This window comes from Molothrus ater, chromosome 7 (assembly GCF_012460135.2).
Source record: "Molothrus ater isolate BHLD 08-10-18 breed brown headed cowbird chromosome 7, BPBGC_Mater_1.1, whole genome shotgun sequence".
Taxonomy (NCBI): Eukaryota; Metazoa; Chordata; class Aves; order Passeriformes; family Icteridae; genus Molothrus; species Molothrus ater.
The window spans coordinates 25892044-25905077 of record NC_050484.2 but is presented as its reverse complement, the minus strand read 5'-3'; the positions used below and the strand labels follow the sequence as shown (position 1 = coordinate 25905077).

Below are 13034 nucleotides of genomic sequence, written 5' to 3'. Positions count from 1 at the left end.
TGAGGGAAATCACAGAACAATAATATTATCTGAGGAAAGCAAAGAGCAGGGAGATACTCTAAGATGGCAGCTGTGACCAAGTATAACCATACAGGTGACTGAACACAGCTACACAGCTATGGGAAGAGTTCCCACTCCACCTTACTCGTGCTCAAAATATAAAAACCAGAATGCAGCAGAACAAAAGCTGCACTCAACTCAATGGCAAAACTGTCCTCCATTTCCACTGGACAACTTTAATCCATGAAGAGAATTACTAGAAATAAATTATGCTCCATACACTGGATTTTGAAATGAAGATGTGTTAGTGTGACAGAGGATGCCAGAATGACTAAGTTCCCAGTAACTGTGCACACGTGTACAAGCATGCCTGCCTGAACACAACTTCCCCTTTTATTCTCTACTTCACACTGTTTGAAAGTCAAACTCCAGCCATACAAACGCAGGAAAGGAAGGCAAGCTCGGGATATTGATCTGCAATAAGCCAGATATTGATTTGCAGTAAGAGCATTACTTACACTAACTCTGAAAGCTTGTACAGTGTTATCCAGGAGAAGAATGTTGCAGACCACCTCCGTATGCTGCCTGTCTCGTGCCAGCTCAGATGCTCGGACATTGTAGGTTCTGCCAGCAGGCAATCGGAAACGTGCGGTCATTACTGTCCACACAGGGTCTGCAGGCAAAACCAACAGAACATTTAAAAAGAGCCAAAAAATGCAAATGCAAGAGTGTCTCACTTCAAAGAAAGGTGAAAAGACAGCAAGTCCATTATTTAAAAAGTCCATTACAGACAGAAGAAAAGTGAATACGAAATTCACAGTAGCCAATAAGAAAGCAACGCCTTACATGTTACAACACAACCTTATACCAAAATACTCAGTCCTTTACTTTCTGCCCATTGTCCACACCCTCCCTATTTTAAGGTTGTTTTGTGGGTTTGCTGTTTTCTCGTTGCATTTTTTGTTTGTTTTTAAAGATTCACAACAACATTTTCAATTCAAAAAGCATTGTAATTGCTAGGCATTATGGCTACTAGCTTCCTGATATTAGATGCAATTAAGTAACTAATTTCAGTGCAAAACAGCAAAAAATGCTTACATAAAAAGCTTTATGGAGAAAAAGAAAACAGCAAACAAACAGACTTTGATGCATTATCCTGCAAGGCCTGTGCATTCACTATAAAATCAGAAAATATGAGAACGTACAGTGGTAACAAAACATTAGCATTGTTTCCCCCCCTTTTTTTTTTAATTACAACATGAATAGTTTAATGTTTGTCAAACTACTGAATCTTCTGTCTATGTCAATTTGATTGGATTTACACATTTAGTTTGGGAGCATAAACAATTCTCATCCTCTCAGCAAGCAACCATGACCATCACAAGTGTATGCCCTGTGCTGAGAGCCAATCAACAGAATGCAAGAATTGACTTCCACTCTTCTAATCTAAGATTCTTGTGATTATCATCCAGCCCCAGCCCAGCAAAGTCCTTATGGGCCCACCTGAAGCTATCAGCTCTATCCAATGATACCAGCTACTTTCTCAAGTGCCTCACAGGATCAGGGCCTGCGATTCACTTAATTACACACTCAGCAAACTATTTCTACATCCTTTGACAAGGGCGTAAGCAAACAGAAAGTTTCATAACTTAAGTAGAGAATATATTGAGACATAAAATTAAAATACCCTGAGAGTAGCAAAAGAGCACATATACATTCAAAACCAAATATAAAAGATTGATTTTCCTGATCTTGCATAAAATTATGAAGCCTTCAAACACATCTATGTATTAACTTCACATTTGTGGAGGGGGACAGGAGCATATGATGACAAAAAAAAAAAAAAAGGACAATTTAGCAGAGGACAGCAAATATTCCAGCAGTGATTAGAGAGCTTGCATGTATCATAAGAGGTATCTATGCTCCAATATACATAAAAGAAGAGGGAGGGGTAAGAAATGAAAGATCAATTCCTCCTAAATAGTTGGTAACTCAGATACATAGGCTCTCATGGGAAAGTGGAATACCAAGAACCAAGCTGGGACTTTGCAGTTCCATCATCTTTCCACTGCCTGCAGACAACCTCCTGAGCAACTGCCCTAAAAATCCCGGAGGTATTTTGCTTTTCTAGATCACATCTTCAGCTCTTTAGTATGACCACACACCTAAGACATACAAAAATCTGCTTGATGATCATCCATCCTTGCAAAATGCTTGTTTTGACTTACTCAGCATTTTCAGATTAACTAGTAACTGCTTCCTCACCAGACAGCTTTTTTATTTTGGCTACTTGGTCACTGGCTTCAGAACTGAAATGCTGTATTCATGTAGAACTCCAGCAAGTTTATTTTTGTTTTGCTAAACCAACAAGACAAACTGAATGATACAGACATCAGATAAAGCCACCAGCTGCTAAATTTATGACTATGTCTTAATGACAAATTTATGAAAAATTGTGTCAAAACATTAAAACTCTCAAGTAAAACCTAAAAACAAAGCCCATCTGACAGCTCCTCATGTAGAGGCTGCTTCTGCTATACTTTCTACAGACCTCAATGATAAAAAGCAGGAGAAAACCTTTAAACACCAAAGAGGAATTGAACCTCCATACCAGTGATCCAAGCCAACCATGTAACATTTCACAATGTACATTTCAGTAGTAAGGCTTGTAGCTAGTGTTTTGCCACACAATCTACAAGCCTTACTAGTCATAATGGCATAAAGGTTGGCATTATCAGTGCAGCTACACAACTGAGAACTACAGCCAAAATGTTAGGATGCTATTTGCTGCTGAGCTAAAACTAAGAAGGTTTCAGGAAAGCACACAATTTGATTAAAACCAATTTCTCCATACCACAGAAACAACCCCTTGGCAGGTGTAATATACAAGGATTTGAAAAAGTAACAAATAAACCAAGAAACAGTGAGTGTCATCTTCAGAGTGCTTTTCCACAAATACAAAGACTAGTGCACAAAGGAATGTTCAGCTTTCAAATTTAAGTACTGCAGTCCTCACAAATGCATTTGGTAGTGAGCTAGGAGAGTAACTCAACAAAGCATAGTTTTGCAGGAGAGGGGAAAAAAAAGGACTTATTAAAAACTAGAAAACAATCTTAAAACCATCATGTTTTAAGAGAAGAAAATGGTAAGTCTCACCTTTTCTCCTATTCTTTCCTCTATTTTTGTCATATTTGCTGATCAAGACAAGACCAGCAATACTTTTTCCTTCCTCATCACTGCCTTAAACTAGACAGAAAACTTGGTTTCAGACACAGCAACAAATCCGAAAGAGTGAGCAAAGAGAAAATCATCCCTTAGTGACCCTCAAAATCCTTTATCACCATGAAACCATTCACTCTGTCCCTTCAATAGACCCAACCTGCAGATCTATCAAGGTTCTTGCTGTAACACAGATCATCTTTGCTCCAGCCAAACAAAAAAATATTGCATAGTTACGCACAATGACTGGATTTTTTTCAATGTACATAAATGAAATGATCAAATTCAAGAAAGAAGCACTGTATTATGAGTTTGTTATGGAAACAGGAGCAGCTACATTGGGCCAGAACAACAGTTTGTGTATCGTGAAGACTGGAGGGGCAATGCCTTCTCCACTCTCTCTAAGGAAGAAACAACAAATAGGGCACACACACTTCTCATGCTGTTCCAGTGGAGTTTAGCATCTTCCCGGTGGGAAGCTCATAGTTCCACCATGCTGGACATCAGCAATTCATGAATGTTTTCTTTGTAGACTTAAGAAACTATGTTTTGTACTTTCAGATTATGCAATGAAACATTATATTCTATGTCCCATATAAAATACACCGTAGCTGGAACCACCATCTCATAGCAGACAAGTTTCTTGCATGAAACGAAGAGGTTTTTGCAACTACAGAACACAGTTTAACAAGTATAATGACTCAAATCCTGAAATGCACCTACAAAACGGAAATAAACAGCCATGAAACTAATAGAGAGAAAGGTGACAAGAGACTGACTGTCTTCTGTAAGCCACATTCCAAGTTAATCTTTCCCTCTATGTCAGCAAAGAAGCTATGGAAGAATGTAAGAATATGTTAAAACACCTTCACCATCACATGCACTTTCAAAAATACTCCTCCTTCTAAGACCTGCCAGGGTTATTACACAGAACTGCTCTGTGGCCAATCATGTGCACACAACCCATATTTAAACCTCTATCAGCACACGTACACTTAACAAAAAGGACGCGGTTGTTAAGCACAGATAGACTCTGCAATTACTGGTTTTACTGACACACTTGTTTTACAACATAATTGGCCCCAAACTGTACCCGTATCATCTTTGCAACTTCTTTCTTTCAGGAATACATAAGCCAAGAACACAGGATTATGTCTCCCAAACACATATTGCCATTCTTGCTATATATTTTGAAAACTTACTAATAGTGAGATGGCTAGCTCTTGCTTATAAGGTTACAAATTACAGCTGATTTCCTAACAAATATTGATATAGAAAATGAGAAAATGTGACAGAAATTCAGCTACACTCATTGCATACTTCTGCAATAAAAATATTATAGCTAATGTTAGTACAGAACAGAGGACTGCTTTAGGCTCCAAAGTAAAATCTGCATCCCCAAAAGAAATAGGAGTAAAAACAAAAGCTGAGACTTAACCAAAAAACCAGTTTGAGAACATCTGGCTTAAACAGCAGGCTAACTTAAGCAAGGTACTACTGTGTGTGCATATCCATGTTGTGGGCAGTGCCACGGCCACTTAATGCTAAAATATTTTTATACATGCAAGTGGATTATTTAAACCGGACTTAATCTTCGCATATGGTGAAGGTTTTCTGCTTATAATTTTTCAGCATCTTCTGGTAAGCATGTAATATTTATGTGAATGAACAATCTAAAGAACATGCTGTACAGCAACTGGAGAAGGACAGAACTCGTGCAAAGTAACTCCACTTACCTCTCAGGTCTGTGGAGGGAGTAAGTTGTACATTTCCTGCCTGAGCTCAGGTTTCAAGTGGTGAAGCAATTCCAGGGAGTGTTCCCTATCAAAGGGCAGAACATTCCTGCAATACTGGCTTGGTTAGGGCACTAAAGAGCACACAGAAGCTTCACAAGTGAATTTTCGGCATCCTTTATTCTTTTATGTAAATGTATCCAGTATAACGACAATTTGCTTGGGCATACAATAAACTAACTGATTTTAAGCAGCTTAATAAATAAGCAGTTGGTTAAGCAGGTAATTAACTGAAATTTAATTTATCCAAGAGTGCAGCCAATTTGCTGACTTGATGCGAACTTTCTTTAAAAGGACTCTTGATGTAATGCACAGAAAAACAACCACCTTAACACATTACTGTATGCACATGTGCATGCAAGGACATGAGAAATTTCATTTTTCATGGCTCATCTAAAGCAGCTATAGAAGCTCACGCATTGTCAGATTTCCATTTGTTTAGGAGCTTGTATTTTAGCAACCCAGAAGGCACAGATTTGCACTGTAGCCCACCTGCTCATTTGGGTCCAACACAGTACATGAATTTCCTACTAGAAGTAGGAAAGTAGGTCAGACTCATAGAAGACCCATGTCCTTATAACACGATGCAGCTTGAATATAATAAGTAAAATGCAGACCCCATTGTTACTAAAATTATCCAGACAACTTAATTATTTATATATATATATATAAAAAACAAAAAAACACCCTTTTAAATGTACTAAGACAATTATGAAGGTTTAAATAGAATAATAAAACATACTGCAATTCAGACAAACAGTGAGATACACCTAGAGCCCATCTTCATAGAGGTTTATTGAAAACACATTAGTGACACTACATTAAATGTTTCAATCCAGACTAGTTTGAAAATGCTAAACATTAGCTGGTCATGCATTTTCTGAGGGAATTCCACATTAAGTTCAAAGAAAATGTTCTTGTCTTGTTTTGAAAGCTTTCAGCAATTCTGATGCAGTATACAGCTTCAGGACATTGCTTATAAATGAAAGCAGAGCAGAAATGCATTTTCATTTAAGTGAATCGACCCATGCACTACAATCCTGAAACTTCCAATGAGAGTTGGACTTGATGATCCTTGTGGGTCCTTCCCAACTCAGGATAGTCTAAGATTCTGTGATTCCTTCCTGCTTTATGCTGACCAAATAATGGAAAGTATCATTAAAGTTCATATGTAAACCCTGACTTATTTCACTCTGCAGTCACAGGTGCAAGGATTCCAGCAAGACTTCTAGCCAGGCAACAGCATCATTAATGATTCCAGGCTCTATCAGGCCCTTTTGTTTTATTTCTAAGTTTATTTAATATCAGTTACATATAAATCAACCACATTCATTCTACATAAGGAAGATAATATACTTCTGAAAAGTTATCATATGGCCACTTATTAAACTTTTCCTAAAACTTTACTGAAGAAAACGGATATCACATCTTTACTGTTGACCATCAGTACACTGTTGGCCCAACTCAATTGTTAGGACAATTATTCTGACCATACAATGTAACTACAGCCACTGGTTCTTCAGTGCTACTATGTTCCTACACAGTTCTGGGAAGGGCACTGGATACAAGGAGATCCGCCTTTGGAAGCTAGGAAGCTCAAGTTCCCAAAACCTCCACTACTTCTCTCCACTGGTGGGTAACCAGATTGTGCTCTTTAGCCTGGTACCTGCATGGGGCTGGCAGCTCCCAGACTCCAAACTCTCCTGCTCCTGGGTCAGGCATTCCTGCATCCTCCCTTACAGCCTGGCACTGAGCAGTCTCCACGCTTCCTGTGCAAAAACAGCACACAAGTTGAGCTGATCTGCAGCTGCTTCTACACATTCCTCCAAGATCTCTACTATCTGCAGACACTGAGCTGCTTGAGCAAATCCCTCATGGATGCCAGAAATATAGAACAGTAAAGGAAAATCCTACTTCACTTCTCAATGTCACCAAGAGAAACATACTTATGTTCTCTTCAGAACATCCATTATCTCACCTGCATTTCCATGCATAAGCTACTCTTACATCCTCCTTTTCCACATCCTCAATCATAAGAGCCAAATCTAACAAAAAAAGCATTATTTCTTATGTATATAGGACAGTTTCTGAAAATATTGGGCCAAAAGTCCAACAACTGACAGAAAAGAAGCTGAATTTAGCCCCTCTCCTCCACCATCAGCTTCTCCTATACATGAACCAATAGCAAAGAACTAATTTAATATTCTAGCCACTTACTCAGATAAATTTCTAAGACTGTTAATGCATCTCAGGAACACGAGGGTTTCATAGGGTTGGCTGTGGATTTCAGTGCAGTCTTGATGCCTAAATTAATAAGCATTCTCAGTTAAAAAATTACTCAAGGATTTTACTAAACTAAGACCTCCTTGAATAATGCTTTTTATCTACTTCTCTGAAATGGAATTTCCAATTTGAACAACTGCTGTGTGATATCAGCAAGATGCTCACTGTTATAATCACATAATTACTGATAGAGACAAAGGTTAAAGATGAAACACCTTGCTCTGTCACGCCCAGATTTTCATACTTTCTAACATAAAAATAATAATTAATGAGTGTTCAATCACTCTACATAGGATCTGTTAGAGACAGCTGGAGGCTGTACACCAGAACACAGCAAATTAGTGAGACAGTACCGTAGCACGCTACTGTTTTCTCTGAAAAATAAACTATTTGGACAATTTGACAACTCCCTCCATTGCTCCTCCCTGCCCCCAAGAAGGGCACAGCTAACAGAGAAGCCTATTATAAATGACACTTCTATCTAATTAAATGTCAATACTCATTATGCTTGAACTGCATGCACCACACTCACAAAAAAGCCTTTCAAATTCAGCTGATCCCTTTCTCTGTTTTGAGTCAGAAGCAGGACAGTACAGGAAGACTGGTATCTGCTTTGCTCCTGTGTGCAACATTTCAGGAAACACATAACAGCAAGGTAAAATTCATTAGTTAGAGATTACAACACCTACTGGCAGTTTAGGAGCAATATTAATAAATAAAAGAGTTTTTAGAAACCATGCCATCAACACTGATCATTATTTTGAACCTAAGCCCTTTATGTCCTCCCTTTCTGTGCTCAGTCATGTTTCACATGCAGACAATAACCTTTCATCTTCACTATCCAGGACTCTAGATGAGATAACAGCCTGAGAAGATATTAAAATTTCCTTGGCAAGGAAAAAAGAAATGGGAAAAAAAAAGGCAAAACTTATAAATTCCAAACAGCTCAATATGGCTCAAACCCATTTTTAAGCTTCAGATTTAGTCTTAGTGAACACCTGTCCAAACACATTACAGCTTTGGATTGTCAGAGTGGCTGAAGAAACTCAACCAATAGACTAAAAGTCTGCGACCAAGAAAGAGCTAGAATTAAAACACACCTTTCCCCCCCACCCCATCCTACTTCATCAGGGCCCCCATCTCCTTTTTCACTGCATCAGTTTTACAGGTCAGAGTGTGAACAAATGTAAAGACAACAGAAAACCTCCTTCCAGCTATTCCTGCCAGCTCATGGCTCAGTACTCACTGCCTTGATGATAACAATACTGCAGAAGAGACAAGACCTTTCACATAATACAAGAAAAATGCCTGGAGTGCACATGCCTTTAGGCAAAGCTTCACAGGGAGCACCTGTGATTATTCACAAGCAACACAAACCCATCTGTCCTGCAGGTGACACACTGAAGCCACAATCAGAGTGGAAACATCACATGAATTTATGCAGCTCTGTTTCTGACCTGGAGACTTTTCATTTCTAGGTGCTATTCAGGAGTTAGGGAGGTTTTACAGAACAAGTCACAAATACATGTGAACAAGACGTGTGAAGAACCTCACATGAGGTTTCAGAGATGACTTTGAGCAAAACCACAGAAAATTTCTCTGTAATATGCAATACACCCCTACACACCTTAAGGATCAGAAAAAAGAGCACATCTATCCCCCTGTTAAGCAATGGACTATAGCTGATCTTCAGGAATCACCTGATCACAGCATGACTGCTTTACAGAATGGGTTAGGGAGCCATACCTTGGTGTGAAGAAACAGAGAGAAGGCAGCTGAGGCTAGAAATGTTTTTATGTAACAATACTGGTATCATGTAAGGTCTGTTACATGAGAACACAAGTTGATGGCAAGCACCAGCTCGAGCAGTGCCAGCTTGTCAGGCAGTAAGGCCACAGAGGGGGAAGAGGCCCCAGGGGCACAGCTGTGGCCACTTCAGGCGGGCAGGCAGCAAACACGCACAGCAGCAGCAGCAGCAACCCACACTCCTGCAACGAGCCACTGAGGATGGAAACAGCAAAGCTAGCAGGGAAAAAGATTAAATCTAACTTTATTTTTTAAAAAGCCAACCAATCCCTGTGGAAGGGCAGATAGCTGAAGCAGTCAGTAAAGGATTCGTCTGCCAGGAAAAACAAGAATAGGAAGAGGAGCAGTGTTTAAATATCACTAAATGATGATTTCAACTATCCTCCTCTATTTAAAAAATATTCTAAATTAAACAAATATGCAAATGCATTTATAAGACATAAAACCTCCTTGTTTGCCAGTATGCAGCTCTCAGTTCATGATATTTGGAAGTGTTTATCATGTTAAAGATTACTAGGAATAAATAGAAAAGTTTTCCAAGTGAGTTCTACCTCCATTATTTTAAACTTGATTCTATCCATAACCTGCCCTTGTTTGAAAGTAGCATTAAAAATGGTAATCCATGACCTTCACACAGATGATTACTACATCTATCTCTTCCCATTCCTGGAGCTGGATCTCTTATTCTTGCTTTTATGACTCAAACCTATAATAAGATGTAGTAAATGAAGACTATAACGAAACATTACTAAAATATCTTGATAGAGACTTCTCAAAATAAATCCCCAGTACTTTTTAAAATGTGTTCTTAAACTAGGTTAAATAGATTTAAATAGATCTTTCATTAAAGGGAAATCTGGCTCTGATACAACTCTAAGATCAGGAAGCCTAAATATTACCTATCAAAAGAAAAAAGGGCTGAAATCAGAGTAAGTTCAGAAGCACCAGGTGATAACTTAGTATTTAATGTCTTGCTTAAGGGGAGGGAGAATATACACTGCCACCTCAAAACCCCCCAAATCCAAATTTCTTCCTACAGTTTTCCTCAAAGGTTTCAAAGCATAATTAAATTTGATTCCCCTTTGCAATATGACTTTAAAAAAAATTCTCCACCTATTAAAGAAAAGACTTTACATTTCTCCACAGACCTAGTAGAAAACTAAAGCTCCTTGATATATAAAAGGAGTCTTTTAAATTTTTGAGCTTTTAATGACAATGCACAACTGCCTGTAGCTAGGATAACCAAGTACAGTCCTTTCATGACACTAATTATTAACAGGTCTAAATTTGAGCAACAACCCAACTACACACCATGAATCGAGGAAATATAACAAGTGAAAATTAGGTTTTGATTTCAGCTTTTCCATCAACAAATAAGAGGGGTATTTTAACACAGTTTAAGAAATCAAAAAGAGAAAAGTTACATGCAAATAGCAACTGATGGTCCTCAACAGTGGTACACAATTAAGCAGACGGGTAAAACACCAAATGATGCAAAATTACACATTCTAATTTGGTGAGACTGTAAATGAACACAAGTCCCACTGTGTCCTGTATGTTGCACAAGCCCCAACCACAATTATCTGAAAACAACACTGACAGAAAACATACGATGGAGAAAATCTGGGGGCTTGCCATTAGCCACTTGAGCACCCACGGATCAATACTGCTGCACGCTGAAGGACCCGCAAGTCCAGAGCAGCCAGTGGAACCGGCAGCTGTAGGTCCAGCTGTAGCACCTGTGTTGTGAAGCCTTTGAAGTTAAAGGCAGTCTGAACTGAAAACAAACTGGCAAAACTCAGAAAAAGCTTGTATTCTACTCATAGCCAACTTCAAGTTGAATTTTGGCTGGCACTAAAACTGAGGTATTAGACAGGGGGAGGAAAAGTTGTCTGTGTATATTTTGTTCAGAGTTTCTAAACCTAAGCCAAATTATCTTCAATAGATTTAAACACAGCAGATGCTAATTCTATGGCTCAGTGTAACCAACTGGACACTTTCCATCAAAATTAGTTTTTAATCAGAAACACCATTTCCATAAAATAGAAATTTTCACGTGGAAATTTTCAGTTTTGCCAAAACCCACCAATTTTCTGCAGGAAACATTGAAATAATGCCTATCTGGCTACCTGCCTGGAAAACGCTTGTCAACTCCGCTTCTTCCTTCAGCAGAAAACAAGCCAAGGGATGTCTTCTGGCAGTGCTGCTCAGAAAAGTGACCTCAGTCCATCCGTGGCCCTGGCTTTCAGCCACCCTGCCCTGCACTCCGGGCACTCAGCCTCTCCACAGCGCCGTGGCTGTCAAAGGCAGCAGGTCACCTTTTGGGTGGTTGTGGGATGAGCACTCGAGGGACCCCAAAGCAAACCAGGCAACTGCAACAAGGAGCTCCCCACATGAGGCAAGATCAGTCTAGCTGGTGTACCTGTCCAGTTGCAAAAGAACCATCCTATTTTGCATCATCCCAAATTTTAAGGCCTCCTTTTATTTATTTATTTATTTACTACATTTCACAACTCCACCTCAGTTTAAGTTTTTCTCTGACTTCTGCCTCTTCTCAAAGACTTTCTTAATAGGAAATAATTTCCATTTTCAAGCCAGATCAAGATTAGAAATTCAAAATTACCTGAAAGAATCTATCATGCATATAAAATGACAATGAAAATATCATGCATATGATGTTCAAGCAATCAAATCTTATAATCATTCACATGCAATGGAATTTTAAACAGGAAATATAAAATCACATTTTTGTGTGTTTAGTTTCTTTAGCAAAGTATCTTAAAGATGTCTATACTCCACAGATTTGTAAATTGTACAAATCCACTTTGTAACAATTGTATCTGTACTTCTAACAAAGTGAAACTCTGAGCCAAATCAAAAGTTTCCCAAAATTGTGGCATACTGACCTCAACAGGCACACCTTTGTCAGGGGTTATGACATGCTTACACGTTAAGGGCAGACTGCAGACCCCCTGCACTCATATTCATGCATTCAGAGGTTTGAAAATTGTTAAGCTACACTCAAGTTTGGACATAAATAAGAAGATAAATTATCTTCATGCATATTTCTAAGAGTATCTAAAAATACTTTTCACTTTGGGATGTATTTCCTTCTCTTCAAAATAAATTGACAAATTTACAGAAACATCTGTAAAAAAAAAAGGGGAATAATGCAAGAGGAAAGACAAGATCCAAAATTTCATAAAAGTTTGTAATTCTTACCAGGGTTCATCAAACCAAACTTCAAAAACCCCCTTAAAGTTTAATTTTTTTGTTTCTGAATATGACTGTTTTCTTCCTTTTAGCTTTTGTTCTTTATAGAATTACACAGTAATACTTGACAGTTTTCACAAAATAAGGTTAACAAAAATAGCAGACACTATTAACAGTGTGAAAATATAACACTGCAATGGCTAACTATGAATATACTGCGGGGGGAGGGGGGAGCAGAAATCTCTACATCCCTAAATCCAAAAAGTAAAGGCACAAAGTTGAAGGTATACAATTGGAAAAGGAGGAAGAGCCAAAACCACAAAGTTTATAATGCACTCTAGCTCCAGACTGAAGACACCATGATACCCCAGTGAAACTAAAATTCACTGACAAACTGCATATATACATATTTCTGCATTATACCTCTCATCTATTCAACCTCAAACCTTTTATTAGAAGTTAGATTTCTTTTACTAGCATATTAGCAAATCACTTTCCAGGTATAAAGTAAACATGTACTATAAAGAAAAAGCCATCTAGTGTATTTGAATTTAATAAAATACCAACTGAGAAAAATTACCTGACCATTTTGCTTGGAGCTGGAAACTTCTATAATCAGCTGCCATTCAGAACCAGCAAGAAACTTTCAATTTGGTTGGTCTGAGATTAACTGAAGTGAATTATCCTATCAACTACTGAATATATTTTTAGAAGGAAAAT

General features: G+C 38.3%; 1 protein-coding gene across 3 annotated transcripts in view; it reads right to left on the bottom strand.

The window, feature by feature from the left end:
• Positions 1-13034, bottom strand: part of PTPN4 (protein tyrosine phosphatase non-receptor type 4) — a 142969-nt gene that overhangs the window by 70080 nt on the left and 59855 nt on the right. For all 3 annotated transcript variants that reach the window (XR_008508494.1, XM_036387030.1, XM_036387029.2), the window contains exon 2: positions 519-673. Coding sequence is in view for 2 of the 3 variants with exons in the window: in XM_036387029.2 (XP_036242922.1) it covers positions 519-673 (155 nt within the window). In the remaining variant the exon portion in view is untranslated. The remainder of the gene's footprint in view (positions 1-518; positions 674-13034) is intronic.